Source organism: Coregonus clupeaformis, chromosome 15 (genome assembly GCF_020615455.1).
Source record: "Coregonus clupeaformis isolate EN_2021a chromosome 15, ASM2061545v1, whole genome shotgun sequence".
Classification (NCBI taxonomy): domain Eukaryota; kingdom Metazoa; phylum Chordata; class Actinopteri; order Salmoniformes; family Salmonidae; genus Coregonus; species Coregonus clupeaformis.
The window spans coordinates 63,857,683-63,873,679 of NC_059206.1; the positions used below are offsets into that span (position 1 = coordinate 63,857,683).

The window sequence follows — 15,997 nt, forward strand, 5'->3', positions numbered from 1 at the left end:
GGTTCATCTCAACGCTGTGCCTTTAAAAATAAATCAATGTTTTTTCTTTGTAGCCAGTCACTGTGTTGTGTGTAGAGCTGTGGCTGACCTCTGGTCAGTCACTGCATGCTGTAATAGTCATCCCATTAGGCTCTGTCCTGTGCTCTGTGTCTCCACCACTGTTGTTTATCACACCACTGTACTAAACACACTGGTCCTTTTACCTCAGACGCCCTCTGTAGGTTCTTCTTAGAACTGTTTTGACTCCACACTGTTGGGGATCTTGGCATAGTGTGTATGTTTTACTTCTACCATCACGGTAGTTCTTATTTCTTCTAATGCCCCGAGTCAGTCTCTTCATGTTGATTCTACTCCTTGAGATGTTCTGATGTTGGTTACAAGGAACGGATCTAACAAATTAACATCTCATGGCATCCAAAATATGTGTACACTGACGGTCATTGGCTGCCTTTACACAGGTAGCCCAATTCTGATATTTTGCAACTAATTGATCTTTTGACCAATCAGATCAGATATTTTGCCAATAATTGGTCAAAAGATCAGAATTGGGCTGCCTGTGTCAACACAGCTATTGTGTAACATATAATTTCTCATCTTGTCCTCTAGCTGTTTAAATGAAATTACCTCACACTTTAACAACTTACCAGGGTGGTGTTCATTAGGGCGCAAGTCTAGGTTAGTCCCTTCACTGGTTTAGTCAGTTTTCTTCCGTTTGGTGCCTAATGAACACGACCCAGTCATAGTATGCAGTGTTGGCTTGCCTCTAACCAGTCTATTTTCCACGTCTACAGGTGCTGCTGCTTCTTCAAACGAAAACGGAAGAAGAACACCCCGCGACACAAATGATCAGCGGCACGCCTGGATCGCTCAAAAGTCTTGCTCGATAAGGTTGTGAATCGAGAACATCAATAAAGTCCCATTCAGACCAACGAAGAAGACCACGGGAGAGTGATGAGAGGCGATGTGAACACACACAGACAAGTGTGGCTGTCTGTCGATGGGAATTCCTTTAGAATTTTGTTGTTTTTCCTCCACGATGCTTGGGAATATTTGTCGGGCCCCGTTGTTGCCGGGATTGGGATCTTGGCTTTTGCAATTAGTTTAAGCTTGATTGATGGGCTGGACAATGGAAACACAACGGACTGTCTCTCAGCCTCTTGCTCTTTCATAAACACACACTGAATGTATGGGCGGAAAGATAAATGTCTATGGGAGAATAAAGAAGATGGGACAAGTCCTGGGAGAGGAAAGCTTGTTGGCTACTGACTGACTACATGTAAATAAATAATGGACCAATATCAGTTGGAACTGCCACACCTCTATAAACGGTTTGGACTTCAGTGTAACAATGTCCACATGGTAGCAACCTAGTGGTGTTTCCTCTACACTGCACACTAAGGAGAGAAGAGAGGGAGATGGTGGCTTAAGTGTTGTCTACTGCTACTGTCCAATGCCTTAACCAAACCAGTACCCAACAGAGCCAGGAGAGGGTGACGCAGGAGGCCAGGCTCTCCGTACTGAGAGGATATCTATGGTCCCCTGCTTAATGTAATGATGTAACATACCACCCAATGTGGAGTTCAGTTCCCCACTGGTGGTACAGTATCTATAGAATAGGTGGTTCAGAGATAATGTTGACTAGGGGCAACAGTTTAGGGTTCATTTGGTTGTTTGTCAGTGAACTGTCATGTAAAATTCAGTGCCATGTCAGCTTTGTGCGTTCGATCTCTATCTGCAATGTTCATAACGTTGCAACACACTGTGTAAGCCCTTGGTCTCGTAGAATGATCTCATGTTCTGTCGTTGAGGGAATGCTCTTTCACATTTTCTGCCCCTCTGTTTCCAGTGTATTTGCCCTGTGCTGCAAAGCATCATCTGTGAGACTATTGATGATGATTGATCCCAAATGCCAAGTCCCCAAAAGTCCCAAATGGAAAACCTGGGATTGCCTCAAATGGATATTGAAAAGTACCTGGTGAAAATCTGTGTATATGGTTATTTTATTTTATTCAATGTTGCTTTTTGTTTTTCCTTGCAAGTGACATGGAGGATTGCCTTGAACAAACACACTCGACGTCGACACTGTCACCTTGCCTATCCTCTCCACAGCATTAATTCCATAGGAGTGACATTTGGGTTTTATGTAATTATGTCCATTTTATTTTTTATTTTTTAATATATAGCTAATGTGAATTTCAAATGTGAGCAAATGTATTTTTCTGTTTCAAATAGCCATGAAGTATGTGGACCGGACAGAGGGGGACAAAAAGCTAGAGTTTTGACTGCACTACATTTGTTGACCCACTGATGTTGACCTAATACCTTGCTTTCCCCGTACTGTATTGATTGATGTGCTTACTATACTTAATTGTAGCGGCCTTCTGTGCTAGGTCTGTTCTTACATACACTTAACCAATTCCGGCATTAACCCCCCCCTAACCCCCGTGCCATGACGTGTGTAAACCCACACAGACATACACACCCTAGACATTTAATGTATGATGTGATGTCACCTCCTGGTGGGGTGCTGGATGCTGATGTCCTGTTGACCATGGTTGTGTTCAGTAGGGCACACTGTTGCCAAACGTTTTGCAACTGTAATCAAAAAAAGCTGTGTTATTGTACTAGGTCAGGTAGTACCTCTCCGTTTGGGAAACGTTTTTCTCCCTGCTGAACATGACCCAGGTTGGTCGTCCCATATGGAGGCACAATGCCTGAGGGGATGCCAACCGGCTCAACAGACCTCTATGAGCAGGCATGCTTGTATGTGCATAATTATATTGTATATTCTTTCTTTTTATGTTTTTTTTTTTTTTTTCCCCGTTGTGACTTGAGCTAGTTCCTCTGGGGTCTAAGTTATTGTGTTGAGAATACTTGAATGTGATAAATCTATTGGACTTCTTCTGTTGTCTTTTCCGTTTTATAGGTCAGTACGTTATTCCTCTGAGATGGCTTTGAGGGCATAACTGGTGAGGAAAAGGCTTTTTGAATGACCGGTATTCCTCATAGTGCCTCTTGACTGGGTGTTTGAGGGAGGGAGTTGGCATTGCGGTCTAGCTTGCCTCTGTTGGATGTCTGTGGGTGACTGGTTTAGCCTAGGGTTGGATTGGCACTCCGTCATTCAGGGACATCAGTAACTGCTGCACAACAGGGTCTAGAGTTCAGATCAAGTATGTCAGCAGAATGGCTCCACCTGCTGGGTGTATGTAGGCTTTTCTGTCAGACTTCAAACCAGTGTTGCTCAGCCCAGCACTGACACCTCATTCAGCCAATCACCAAATCCTTGAATATTGGAATCATTGCGTGTTAGTGCAGGGCTAGAACAAGAATGTGCATCCTCTGGGTGTCTCCTGGGGATGTATTGATAAACACTACTTTTAATAGACTAGCCATCACAGTTATACTGTGACATACCAGTTCACTTTGAAAGTATAAAATATTGTTGAATCTAGTGAGACAGACATCCAGAGAATGGCCTTGAATGGTCCTTCTGTTCCTAATGCCGTCCTACTGACTACTATCCACCGCCTTCACCAGTGCCAGGAAAATGTCAACTGCAACTCTGATCGAATTCCACCTCGTGCCCCACTGCCATTTTATATATTTTTCACCCACCTGTAATGTTGAAAGAGACCGTTGAGGTTTGAAACTAGCGATTTAAAGTCCTATATTGTGTTCTTGAGGTGGCTGAGAGTAATAACATAATTTGAAACATAATTATTGAACCACTTGTCAATTAATCATTTTTTAAAATTAACTTTCACTCCTCAACCATATTTCCATTTCAGTCGACCATTTTATTTTGGAGTGGAACGTCACTTTGTATACTTTGATACATCTGTATCCTACCGTCAACAGTGGTCTTAATGCAAGTGTTGTATCACTGTTTAAATTCATTTCCTTCCTGCAATTTTGGCTTTAACAGCTGATAGACATTTTTACATTTACATCATTTAGCAGACGCTCTTATCCAGAGCGACTTACAAATTATGAGTACTACAAATTGATATGTGCATTCTAGTTTCCTCAAGACTTGCCTTTCCACAGCCTGTCTAGAATGAGGAATATTTGCTGTATTGTGTATTTGCATGGCTTATCTGGAGCAGATGTCTACCTGTTAAATGGCAAGGCTTCCTGGAGTGGACGTATGAAGCTAAGCACCCGTACAAAGTTATTCTCTCTGGTCAAAATCGAGCTCTAATAAGGCCTCCCATTTGTTTGACTTGATAAGTCCTCCCCAGAGCACATTCCAATTTCAGTTGTCATTCCTTATACAGTACTACTACACCTTGCCTGTCAGTCAGAGCTCATTGCTTTCAATTGACTTCAGTGTCTTGTGTTGTTCATCATTTTATTTCCTGCATGTGTCAAAATGGCATGTAAATCCTTATAGCAGCATAGAGGAAAATGAATGGAAAGAGATGACTGGTCTTTTTTGGGGGGTTCTCTGGCACTTTCTTCCTGTCGCTGTACTGTAGAGTTGTCTTGGGTTGGCTGTATAATATGTCTGGTGTGACACATGACTGCAATGTTTTAATTATTTTACATTTTACATTCACCATTATAGTTTTTTGTCAGTTGGATTATTTTAAAGAAAATAAAGACGTTTTTCTTTCAAACTGTGGAAAGTAGAATTGTACAGTACCACGAGTTTATCCCCCTACTCTTGCTCTGGCAATTGTTTTCAAAGCTATGATTTAAGAAATTAATCCTACAACTGTATTATGAAAATTATTGTGTTGAAATATGAATGTTACTTCAAATGTATTTGAATGGTTTAACCTAGTTAAGGGCTTCATGAATGAAGGACCCATCTTTTGATTTCTTTATTTTATTATAATTTAATTTTTTTAAGTACAGAAAGATAAATGACCAGACTCTTTATCTTAAAGGCCTATTTTCCTGGGGATTCGTGTGAGACGTCACATATATCCTTACAAATTCACTTTTTATTCCCTCCACGCTTAAAGGGGAAACTCAAGTTTGCACCCTTTTTAAAAAATGTAAAACAAATAAAAAAATCTCTCTTAACCTTTTCTTGTGAGTATGGGTCGGTTTTTGTTCCAGGGCATTCCAGTACACAGTGTCACATTTACATTCTAATGAGCCATCTTAGAATTGCTGAGAAAGCATGTCACCCATGGAAAATTCTATTTTTATGGTCATACCATCCTCTCAGGTCACATTCAACCAATGGGAGAATCTCAATTGGATACTCCTTGCATCCTCTATCCTCGCCTCCTCAAAACCCATTGGATGAGAAAGCCAGAGGTCCCCCCCCTGACTTTCTCCAATGGCGTTTGAGAAGGAGGCAGAGAAAGTGGTCTAGGAGTATGCAATTGAATCTCCCCTATGACTTTTCCCTGCTAGGCTGCAGCTGCACTGCTTCTTGGGCCCATACCCTTGATCATACATTACTACTAAGTTGTATAATTTAATACTATACACTTTTGCAACAGTTCCTGTAATGTCATGCTATGTAGACCTACACGTGAGAAAACAGCCTTATGTGATGCACCTAATTATCAAGGGTAGACAAAATGCTGAACATAATGTATAGCCTACTTCTTCCACACCAATAAGAATACATTGTTACACTGGATCAGTACATTTTGTATGAAATTCAATGCACAAAATGTTTTTAGTGTGTCGAAGGTAGCCATCAACCAGTAGTGGGCAGTGTTGCAAAGCTACGAAAACAAATGTCTGCAGTATTTTCTTCCTGCTTCGCAAATAAACTTCCGGTCACAACCTCCCCAGTTCTTTTCCGCCAGCCCAAGCCAACATGGTGGGTATTTGACAAAATTGAATACATCACAATCTGTTTCAATCCTTGTCTCTTATCAGTTCCACACACGTCTACAAACATGTCAAATGTTAATTAAAATACGACACATTTTCACAAATATTTATTTGGGATTTGTTGCATTTTATTTACCAGTTTCTTGTGTCGTTTCTCTAGCTATGTTGTGAATGTAGCCAGCTAGCTTACCGGTAGCTAGCACAATATCTTTCAATCTAGTCTGCTACACTGGTCTGCTAGCGAGCTGACCACTATCTATATAAACTAGCGGGCTAGTTGCATTTACGGGTCGTGTAGTAAGTAGTTCAGCTGTCTCTAGCGTCTGGTAAGAATGACTTGTTAGCTGGATATAGCTATGGTTGTTTAGCTAGTTATGTTATTAGCTAACTAGCTGCTTACCTAGCTATCTTGCCATCCATACCAGTGTAGTTAACTAAAGTTATTTTATATCTTCTGGTCAATCGTCTTGTGGTGGTCTGCTAGCCAGCCAGGAATTAATGTTGGTTGATGTAAAAGTTACTTGTCACTCAAGGAGTTCTAGCTAGCTATCTACTGTCAAGACGAAACAGTTGGCACTATGCATCTAGCTAGCTATGCATATTCTGTTTAATATTGTTCCAGGAGTTGTGCTTGCAGGGCTAGTTTGCATTAAGCTACCAGTTGTCAGTGGTTAAAACAATTCCAAGTGAACATGAAGAATTGCAGTGATGTTGTGTAGTAGTTACAGATATGTGAGTGAATGTTAGCAATTAAAGGTATTGTCTCAAGAAACTGGTGTGGTTCTGTCATTAACAAGCTGATGATCTTCCCAACAGGGACGAGTCAGGACAAAGACGGTGAAAAAGGCCGCCAGGGTCATCATTGAGAAGTACTACACCCGGCTGGGCAGTGACTTCCACGTCAACAAGAGGGTGTGTGAGGAGATAGCCATCATCCCCAGCAAGAAGCTGCGCAACAAGATCTCTGGGTGAGTGAATGCTCCGATACAAGCTGTGTCACTTTCAGGCTTCAGACCACCAATGCCACTTTCACATGGTCATGCCGACCGAAATCATACTGTGCTCCCTCAGATATTTTCTAACACATTGTAGTTTCCAGCACGGTTCCAGCATCTGTGGCGTGTCTGTAACCAGGCCAGTGCAGTACAGCTAGGCTCAGTACTTTTAGAAGGGTGCAAGTCTGACCAAATGAAGGCTTACTATATTGTGGCTTCAAGGAGCTTGTGTTGCCGGCTGCTTAGCTCCTCGTCCAACAGCCCTGTCTTAAAACGGGCCTTTTTTGCTTTGGCTTACAGACAGAATAATGTAGAGAAAGGGTAGACCTACGTCTAGCAGCTGCTATTCTTGGTTCAGTTGGTTGGAGCTGGAGCATGACGCTGGCAATGTCAAGGTTGTGGATTCAGTTCCTGCATGGATATCTTATTCATAATATGATTGTGGTGAACTCTTTGTAATAGATGTGTTGTGTTCCTGTATGTTTGTGCACATCTGTTTTTCAGTTGTTTTAAGATGTTATAAGAACAGTGCTATTATTTGAAGGAATACTATTGGCTCAGTAGTTGAACACTTGTGCTCAGTTCATTCTCAATGATAGTTGACCTCTAGTCTCCATGTCGAAGTCAGAGATATTTGGCCTGACTGTAGACAAGTGGTGTTGCAATATTGGGCTTGTTGCACGTTTAATAATTGTCTGATCCCAATGTAGGTTATTTGCTTCCTGAGCCATCATGCAGAAATTGGCCTTTTTCTTGTTGCAAATATACAAGTAGGTAAAAGCCTTTCTGATTGAAGTCCTATTATGATTATCTGAGTGTTTGTGGCGTTGTTTTGTTTGTTTTTCTCAAATGAACCCAGCCTGCTTCTGGGGTGAGGTTGTCTTGGTAACGTGAGGCCCTGTGCCTCATTCATCATCTGCTTGAGAACTGTCCCTGTGCAGTAGGTGTAGGCCTAGTTGTTCTTGACCATAGTCCGTGATCTTTGCCACTTACCAATAAAAGGGATTGGAAAGAGACGCTCAAATTGTAGTGTCTGTTGGTGCGCGCTTGGGCTGTGTTTAGACAGGCAGCCCAATTCTGATCATTTTGCCACTAATTGGTCTTTTGACCAATCACATCAGATCGTTTCACGTCAGATATTTTTCAAAGCTGATCTGATTGGTCAAAAGACCAATTAGTGGCAAAATGATCAGAATTGGGCTGCCTGTCTAAACACAGCCTTAGCCTTTTCTCAGTGACTTGTATAGAACGGGGGAAACAAACTAGTGGAGGGTCCCGTGTAGCTCAGTTGGTAGAGCATGGCGCTTGCAACGCCAGGGTTGTGGGTTCGATTCCCACGGGGGACCATGCACTCACTAACTGTAAGTCGCTCTGGTTAAGAGCGTCTGCTAAATGACTAAAATGTAAATGTATACAAATCCAGCTGTCTGTGACCCCAAGCAGCGGAGCTATGTGAGGCACTGTTGAAATCCCCCCTCTTTAGCTCAAGTCAGTTAATTGTCATAGAGTTAAAGAATACAATGTCAGTAAACCGCTGCAAGGCCTCCCTGTCTAATCAAACATCATGAAACATGTTCAGGTTGTTTTACGGACTCGATCTTAGTTATGTCACTCGTCTGTCATGTCTCTCCTCTTAGAGAAGACCTCTAGAATGACACCTTTTATTCCCCCGCAACCTTTTCCCTCTCACTCACTCATCCCCATGGTGCTGGCACATGAGGCAGCACCACTACTTCTCAAACTACTAGCACCCAAAATCAATGGTGGGGCAGTCTTACCTTAGCCGCCCACTGTGGGTGCAGGCTTTTGCTACAGCCAAGCAGTGACACACCTGCTTCTACCAATCGGAAACCTTGGTTGAAAACTATGATTAGGGGCTTACTAGGTTTCTTATTGTTTAGAAGGCCAGGATGTAAGAGAGCCCTAAATCCAAGCACTAGTTTACTGACCTCAGTCTACTCTATACTGCTCTGTTCTAAGTACCCATCTGTGTACACCCCCAAGTGCTTATCTCTGTCGTTGTTGCACACAACCGACTGCAAAATCACCAGGAAATCAGCTCAGTGATTTTTTTTCATGTAGGAAATCTTTTCCCAAGTATTCCCACGCATAAATAGAGGCATATGTGAGCCCAAATCGCACTGTATCGTCTGTGTAAAATACCCCTTTTGTGTTCTGTATTCTCCACTTATGTCCCATGTGTCCCTCAGGTATGTGACCCATCTGATGAAGCGTATCCAGAGGGGCCCTGTCAGAGGCATCTCCATCAAGCTGCAGGAGGAGGAGAGGGAGAGGAGGGACAACTACGTCCCAGAGGTCAGTGGGGTTCCTCAATCATTTACCTCTGAGCCATGCATTTAGAGAGTTGGGACGTTGAGGTTTCTGCATTATGATGCATTTACATGACACCACAACATTCAACGGCAGCCATGTTAGCCCCCGCTTTAATAAAATGACATGGGGGATGTTTAAACAATGCTATGGAACTGAATGTCTACAATTAGAACAGTTGGCCCAACTCTCTAAATACAGTGACTTTGGAAAGTACGTTACAGCCTTGTTCTAAAATGTATTTAAAAAATGTACATCCCTTAGCAATCTACAGACAATACCCCATAATGACAAAGCGAAAACAGGTTTTTAGGAATGTTTGCAAATGTATTAAAAATAAAAAACAGATACCTTATTTACGTATGTATTCAGACCCTTTGCTATGAGATTCAAATTGAGCTCAGGTGCATCCTGTTTCCATTGATCATCCTTTAGATGTTTCTACAACTTGATTGGAGTCCACCTGTGGTAAATTAAATTGATTGGACATGATTTGGAATGCACACACCTGTCTATATAAGGTACCACAGTTGACAGTGCATGTCAGAGCAAAAACCAAGCCATGAGGTCGAAGGAATTGTCGGTAGAGCTCTGAGACAGCATTTTGTCGAGGCACAGATTTGGGGAAGGGTACCAAAAAATGTCTGCAGCATTCAAGGTCCACAGTGGCCTCCATCATTCTTAAATGGAAGTAGTTTGGAACCACCAAGACTCTTCCTAGAGCTGGCCGCCCGGCCAAACTGAGCAATCGGTGAAGGGTCTTGGTCAGGGAAGTGACCAAGAACCTGATGGTCACTCTGACAGAGCTCTAGAGTTCCTCTGTGGAGATGGGAGAACCTTCCAGAAGGACTACCATCTCTGCAGCACTCCACCAATCAGGCCTTTATGGTAGAGTGGCCAGATGGAAGTCACTCTTCAGTAAAAGACACATGACAGCCCGCTTGGTGTTTGCCAAAAGGCACCTAAAGACTCTCAGACCATGAGAAACAAGATTCTCTGGTCTGATGAAACCAAGATTAAACTCTTTGGCCTGAATGCCAAGCTTCACATCTCGAGGAAACCTGGCACCATCCCTACGGTGAAGCATGGTGGTGGCAGCATCATGCTGTGGGGATGTTTTTCAGCATCAGGGACTGGGAGACTAGTCAAGATTGAGGCAAATATGAACGGAGCAAAGTACCGAGAGATCCTTGATGAAAACCTGCTCCAGCGCGCTCAGGTCCTCAGACTGGGGCGAAGGTTCACCTTCCAACAGGACAACGACTCTAAGCACATAAATTAGCAAACATTTCTAAAAAAACTGTTTTTGCTTTGTCATTATGGGGTATTGTGTGTAGATTGATGAGGGGAAAAAACTATTTTAATCAATTTTAGAATAAGGCAGTAATGTAACAAAATATGGAAAAAGTCAAGGGGTCTGAATACTTTACGAAGGCACTGTATATGTCTCAGGTTTACCTTGCAGTTTGGTCCTTCATCTTGCGTCAGATAACTTGAGAAATGTCCTTGCTGATTGTGATGATATCTATAAGGTTGTAATTTGGTGCATACCTGTATCGAAAGTGGCTGTGGCATGGTTGTTGCCAGGTCATTGATAATGCAGGAAGATAGAACTGACAGATTTTCCCTGTGTTTGTCGGGCTGTCTATCCCTCTCAAACCCTGTATCTTTCAGACACTCATTATACTCGGGTCTGTCTTGAGAACACTCACTACTGATAGGTTCCTATGAGATCCACTGTAAAGCTGATGGTCTTTGTTTGTGTCTGTAGGTGTCTGCTCTGGACCAGGAGATCATCGAGGTGGATCCCGACACCAAAGAGATGCTGAAGCTGCTGGTAAGTTCTAAACCTCACTTCTCAGATATCACTGCCTACCTACAGTCTTAGTCTAAATGTGACGTTTTCTTGTTACAACATGCACGATTTTTCATACTGTACTTTTTAATCTCTATTGTATTGCTGTTTGTTTCTGTTACTCTTTGCCAGTGCTTGTGGATTGAGTACTCCGACCTCATCCGGCAACAATGTAGCCTATCTCACACTGGCCATTACTTAACAGAGCAGACCATTTTATACAACATATGTTTATTATGCCAAGCCCCCACCGTACGAGTTTGGAGCGATAGTGGCACAATTCACGTGTTGCAGATGATCTTTAATGATGTTTAGATTGGTTATGAAAACCAGGAGCTCATTAGTCGCACTGTGTGGCAGGGTCCATACTATTTACTGCAAGCTCGAATGCACGCATACACACACACACTGGGCTGGTCATAGTGATTAGGGCAGTATTTGTCTGTCGTAGCTCTGTACTTTTCCTGCTGTGTTAACACCACTACAAGGGAGATTTCACAAGATCGTCTGTGGCCAATAGAAATGCACATTTAGATATGATAATTGTATCTGATGTCTATCAGATTTAGATATACTTTTTCACGCTGTAGTTTTGATGTGGTGAACTACTTTAAACACTTTCTCTGATAGTTAATTCTCTTATAGTTTATCTTATATTGCTCTGTATTACAGTAGCTTTACTGTAGCTCAACTTCTTCTGCTGTGAAGGAATTGGTAGCTTGGTAAACTACATTTTTACAGTAGCTTCCCCAACACTGAGTACAAGTAGAGCACTGGAAAGCTTTCCCGTCTTTGCTGGGCACAGTCAGTGTTACCTGCCTATGATGGACCTCAGAATGTCTGTATTTGGGGTGAATGTAATGCTCATTAGAGCTAGATGAGGAATTGTTTGACTAATTATTTCATTCTTTCCTCTGTTAGGACTTCGGCAGCCTGTCCAACCTGCAGGTCACCCAACCTACCGTTGGCATGAACTTCAAAACACCCAGGGGAGTGTAAACGCGTTTCATATATCTCTGTCAATAAAGAGAAGTTGAAAGGAAACACTGTGGCGTCTCTTCTGCGAGGTCACACTATGCAACATCTTAACAAGCGTTAACCGGCGATAGCAGACACTCGCATAGCGAATCTCCCGTGTGGCTCAGTTGGTAGAGCGTGGCACTTGCAATGCCAGGATTGTGGGTTCGATTCCCACGCGGGACCAGAACGCTCTGGATAAGTGTCTGCTAAATGACTAAAATATAAATAAAGCAGATGTTTTGGCGGTGTCGGAGGTAGAACTGCGTTGGAGCCGTCAAATCGGTGAGCAGCTGCTCTTGCAATCATTGTCACGAAGCCACACCTGCCCCACACTCGTTAGAAGTTCAGAACGAGAAAGTGATATAGCAATAATTGCGCTCAAATTGAAAAATGATGATTTTGAGCATCCTAAATAATCGAGGTGTAGATTATCGATGCTGCTAATAGTAATGTCTGCTTTAGGTATAATGCCAGGGGCTGCTGTGGATTTGACCACTCTAAAGCAGTTCCACTTCCCGACAACGCCAAACAACCGCTATGCGGATGTCGGCTAAAGGGGATGTGATTGAATAGAGTCCCAGAGTCAGGATGCAATCCGATTGTGGATAATAGGCATTGCAGCTTTTACAGACTAGTTCCGATTGAGCCGACCTATGCAGCGTTTACCGTGAACGTGGGTACATTACCTAAAAGCTGCAATGCCTATAACCCGTGATCGGATTGAATCCCGGGCTAAAACAATCGTACTACCAGACTCCATATCAACTCTGTAAGAGGATCCATCTCAATACTCTGAAGATCCATCTCAATATTGTCTAAGGGGGTTTTCACACTTGGTCCCTTTCAGACAATTTTTGTGAGCTCCGCCAGTTCGCTTAATTTTTTGTCCAGTGTGAACACGCCAAAGGAACTCGGACCCCTCAAAAGAGCCCCCGAAGTGAACCGAACTGAGACCATCTCGAGAGGTTGTCTTGAGTTCGGTTCGCTTGAATTTCTCAGTCCCAGTCCCTTGTTTAGGGCAATGTGAACACAAAGCTCCCCAGGTTCCCACCCGCTAGCCTACTGCAACACGGTTTCCCCTGCCATAACCCCTCACACGCAGACATCTTTTGGTGCTGTTTTGGATATTGATTTGTGATTGGCCAAAATGTGTTTTTAGTTCAGATAATTTTTTTGCTATATTGATCTATAGGCTAAGAGAGCTTCATAAACTGATTATTTGAGTGTGGGGTTAGAATAGTGTGAGAAGACAACATTTGGTGAGAATCAGAACATAGGGTATAAAATCAATTATAGTTCTTAAAGGTGCAGTAGCCTAGATTGGGTGTACAATTTTCAATTACAGCATTATTTAATCTGCAGTTATCCTTCTATTTATTGATGCCAATTATATTTACATGTTAATAGTATCTTCTGATTACAATTGTCGCATCTTTTGACTAAATGCAATCTATTAGCTTCCAAAATATGTGTGTATATATAGCTGTCCGATAACACGTTCTGATGGAATGACTCGTCCTGCATATTGGTGTATTGAGTGAATGTTCCTTTCTAAACATAGCAATGTGAATGCAAAGAGGACTCTGACCTAAAAAAAAAAAAAAAAGGGGGAAGTGAACTGGCAAAAGAGTTGTCCTCATTCAAAGGCAAGGGCAGTGTGAATAGAGAGAACAGTTATTTTGCTATCCCCCCCCCCAGTAATTACACCTAAAGTTACTTTACAAGTAGCCAAATCCTATGTAACACTTATCAATGACGTACCTAGGCAAACATTACATATACTATGCACCAGGGTGTTTTCTCTTTAACACACCTATGACCCAGAAGCCTCATTTATAACTGTTGCTAACATGTCCTGATCTTGTCCACATCGGATTGTACAAAGAACAACACATTAGCACCAGATATACAGTGGGGGAAAAAAGTATTTAGTCAGCCACCAATTGCGCAAGTTCTCCCACTTAAAAAGATGAGGCCTGTAATTTTCATCATAGGTACACGTCAACTATGACAGACAAAATGATAATTTTTTTCTCCAGAAAATCACATTGTAGGATTTTTAATGAATTTATTTGCAAATTATGGTGGAAAATAAGTATTTGGTCAATAACAAAAGTTTCTCAATACTTTGTTATACCCTTTGTTGGCAATGACACAGGTCAAACGTTTTCTGTAAGTCTTCACAAGGTTTTCACACACTGTTGCTGGTATTTTGGCCCATTCCTCCATGCAGATCTCCTCTAGAGCAGTGATGTTTTGGGGCTGTCGCTGGGCAACACGGACTTTCAACTCCCTCCAAAGATTTTCTATGGGGTTGAGATCTGGAGACTGCCTAGGCCACTCCAGGACCTTGAAATGCTTCTTACGAAGCCACTCCTTTGTTGCCCGGGCGGTGTGTTTGGGATCATTGTTATGCTGAAAGACCCAGCCACGTTTCATCTTCAATGCCCTTGCTGATAGGTTTTCACTCAAAATCTCACGATACATGGCCCCATTCATTCTTTCCTTTACACGGATCAGTTTCCTGGTCCCTTTGCAGAAAAACAGCCCCAAAGCATGATGTTTCCACCCCCATGCTTCACAGTAGGTATGGTGTTATTTGGATGCAACTCAGCATTCTTTGTCCTCCAAACACGACGAGTTGAGTTTTTACCAAAAAGTTCTATTTTGGTTTCATCTGACCATATGACATTCTCCCAATCCTCTTCTGGATCATCCAAATGCACTCTAGCAAACTTCAGACGGGCCTGGACATGTACTGGCTTAAGCAGGGGGACACGTCTGGCACTGCAGGATTTGAGTCCCTGGCGGCGTAGTGTGTTACTGATGGTAGGCTTTGTTACTTTGGTCCCAGCTCTCTGCAGGTCATTCACTAGGTCCCCCCGTGTGGTTCTGGGATTTTTGGTCACCGTTCTTGTGATCATTTTGACCCCACGGGGTGAGATCTTGCGTGGAGCCCCAGATCGAGGGAGATTATCAGTGGTCTTGTATGTCTTCCATTTCCTAATAATTGCTCCCACAGTTGATTTCTTCTAACCAAGCTGCTTACCTATTGCAGATTCAGTCTTCCCAGCCTGGTGCAGGTCTACAATTTTGTTTCTGGTGTCCTTTGACAGCTCTTTGGTCTTGGCCATAGTGGAGTTTGGAGTGTGACTGAGGTTGTGGACAGGTGTCTTTTATACTGATAACAAGTTCAAACAGGTGCCATTAATACAGGTAATGAGTGGAGGACAGAGGAGCCTCTTAAAGAAGAAGTTACAGGTCTGTGAGAGCCAGAAATCTTCCTTGTTTGTAGGTGACCAAATACTTATTTTACACCATTTGCAAATAAATTCATTTTAAAAAATCCTACAATGTGATTTTCTGGATTTTTTTTCTAAATTTGTCTGTCATAGTTGACGTGTACCTATGATGAAAATTACAGGCCCTCTCATCTTTTTAAATGGGAGAACTTGCACAATTGGTGGCTGACTAAATACTTTTTTTCCCCACTGTAAATGGGGATAGTGTGTCAAGTATGCCCCTTTTGGGACAAGTGCTAGTTACAACAATGAGGAAAGATTGAGATTTTGGCTTGTGTTCTAGTTGGTATCCATTTCAGCAACTCCACATTTTGTTACAGCCTGATTCAAAATCAATTAAATCAATGTATTTTTCCTCACCCATCTACACACAATACCTCAATGACAAAGTGAAAACATGTTTTTAGAAATGTTTGCAAATTTATTGAAAATGAAATACAATTTACGTAAGTATTCACACCTCTTTGCTCTGACACTAAATTGAGCATCCAATTTCCTTTGATCATTCTTGAGATCCTTTGATCATCCACAGTTGACAGTGCATGTCAGAGCAGAAACTATACCATGAAGTCCAAGGAACTGTCCGTAGATCTGAGAGAATTGTGATGAGACATATTTGGGGAAGGGTATAAAACTATTTCTAGAGTGTTGAAAGTTTCCAAGAACAGTGATCTACATCATTGGGAAATTGA

The 15,997-nt window shown here is 42.2% G+C and overlaps 2 protein-coding genes and 1 non-coding gene across 6 annotated transcripts in view; all 3 read left to right on the top strand.

Annotated features, from left to right (window-relative positions):
- The window catches only part of LOC121548236 (casein kinase I), a 50,876-nt gene extending 45,840 nt beyond the window's left edge, over positions 1-5,036 (top strand). For all 4 annotated transcript variants that reach the window (XM_041859644.2, XM_041859645.2, XM_041859642.2 and 1 more), the window contains one exon: positions 792-5,036. In XM_041859644.2, the coding sequence (XP_041715578.1) occupies positions 792-846 (55 nt within the window). In that variant the 3' untranslated portion in view covers positions 847-5,036. The remainder of the gene's footprint in view (positions 1-791) is intronic.
- A 679-nt stretch (positions 5,037-5,715) lies between these two features.
- Positions 5,716-12,027, top strand: LOC121548235 (40S ribosomal protein S17). The gene is made up of 5 exons (XM_041859640.2): positions 5,716-5,788; positions 6,619-6,770; positions 9,008-9,113; positions 10,900-10,965; positions 11,905-12,027. The coding sequence occupies exons 1-5, from the start codon at positions 5,786-5,788 to the stop codon at positions 11,980-11,982; spliced, it is 405 nt and encodes a 134-aa protein (XP_041715574.1). The 5' UTR covers positions 5,716-5,785; the 3' UTR covers positions 11,983-12,027.
- On the top strand, positions 10,678-10,805 carry LOC121548444. Its single transcript, XR_005996653.1, has one exon. It is a non-coding gene; the product is annotated as a small nucleolar RNA SNORA71 (small nucleolar RNA).
- Positions 12,028-15,997: the final 3,970 nt, after the last annotated feature.

What these genes read in the sequence shown, in the direction of transcription:
- LOC121548235 (XM_041859640.2), top strand. An exon ending in CTGCGCAACAAGATCTCTGG is followed by an intron (nt 6,771 to 9,007) that starts GTGAGTGAATGC and finishes TGTGTCCCTCAG; the next exon opens with GTATGTGACCCATCTGATGA. An exon ending in GGGACAACTACGTCCCAGAG is followed by an intron (nt 9,114 to 10,899) that starts GTCAGTGGGGTT and finishes TTGTGTCTGTAG; the next exon opens with GTGTCTGCTCTGGACCAGGA.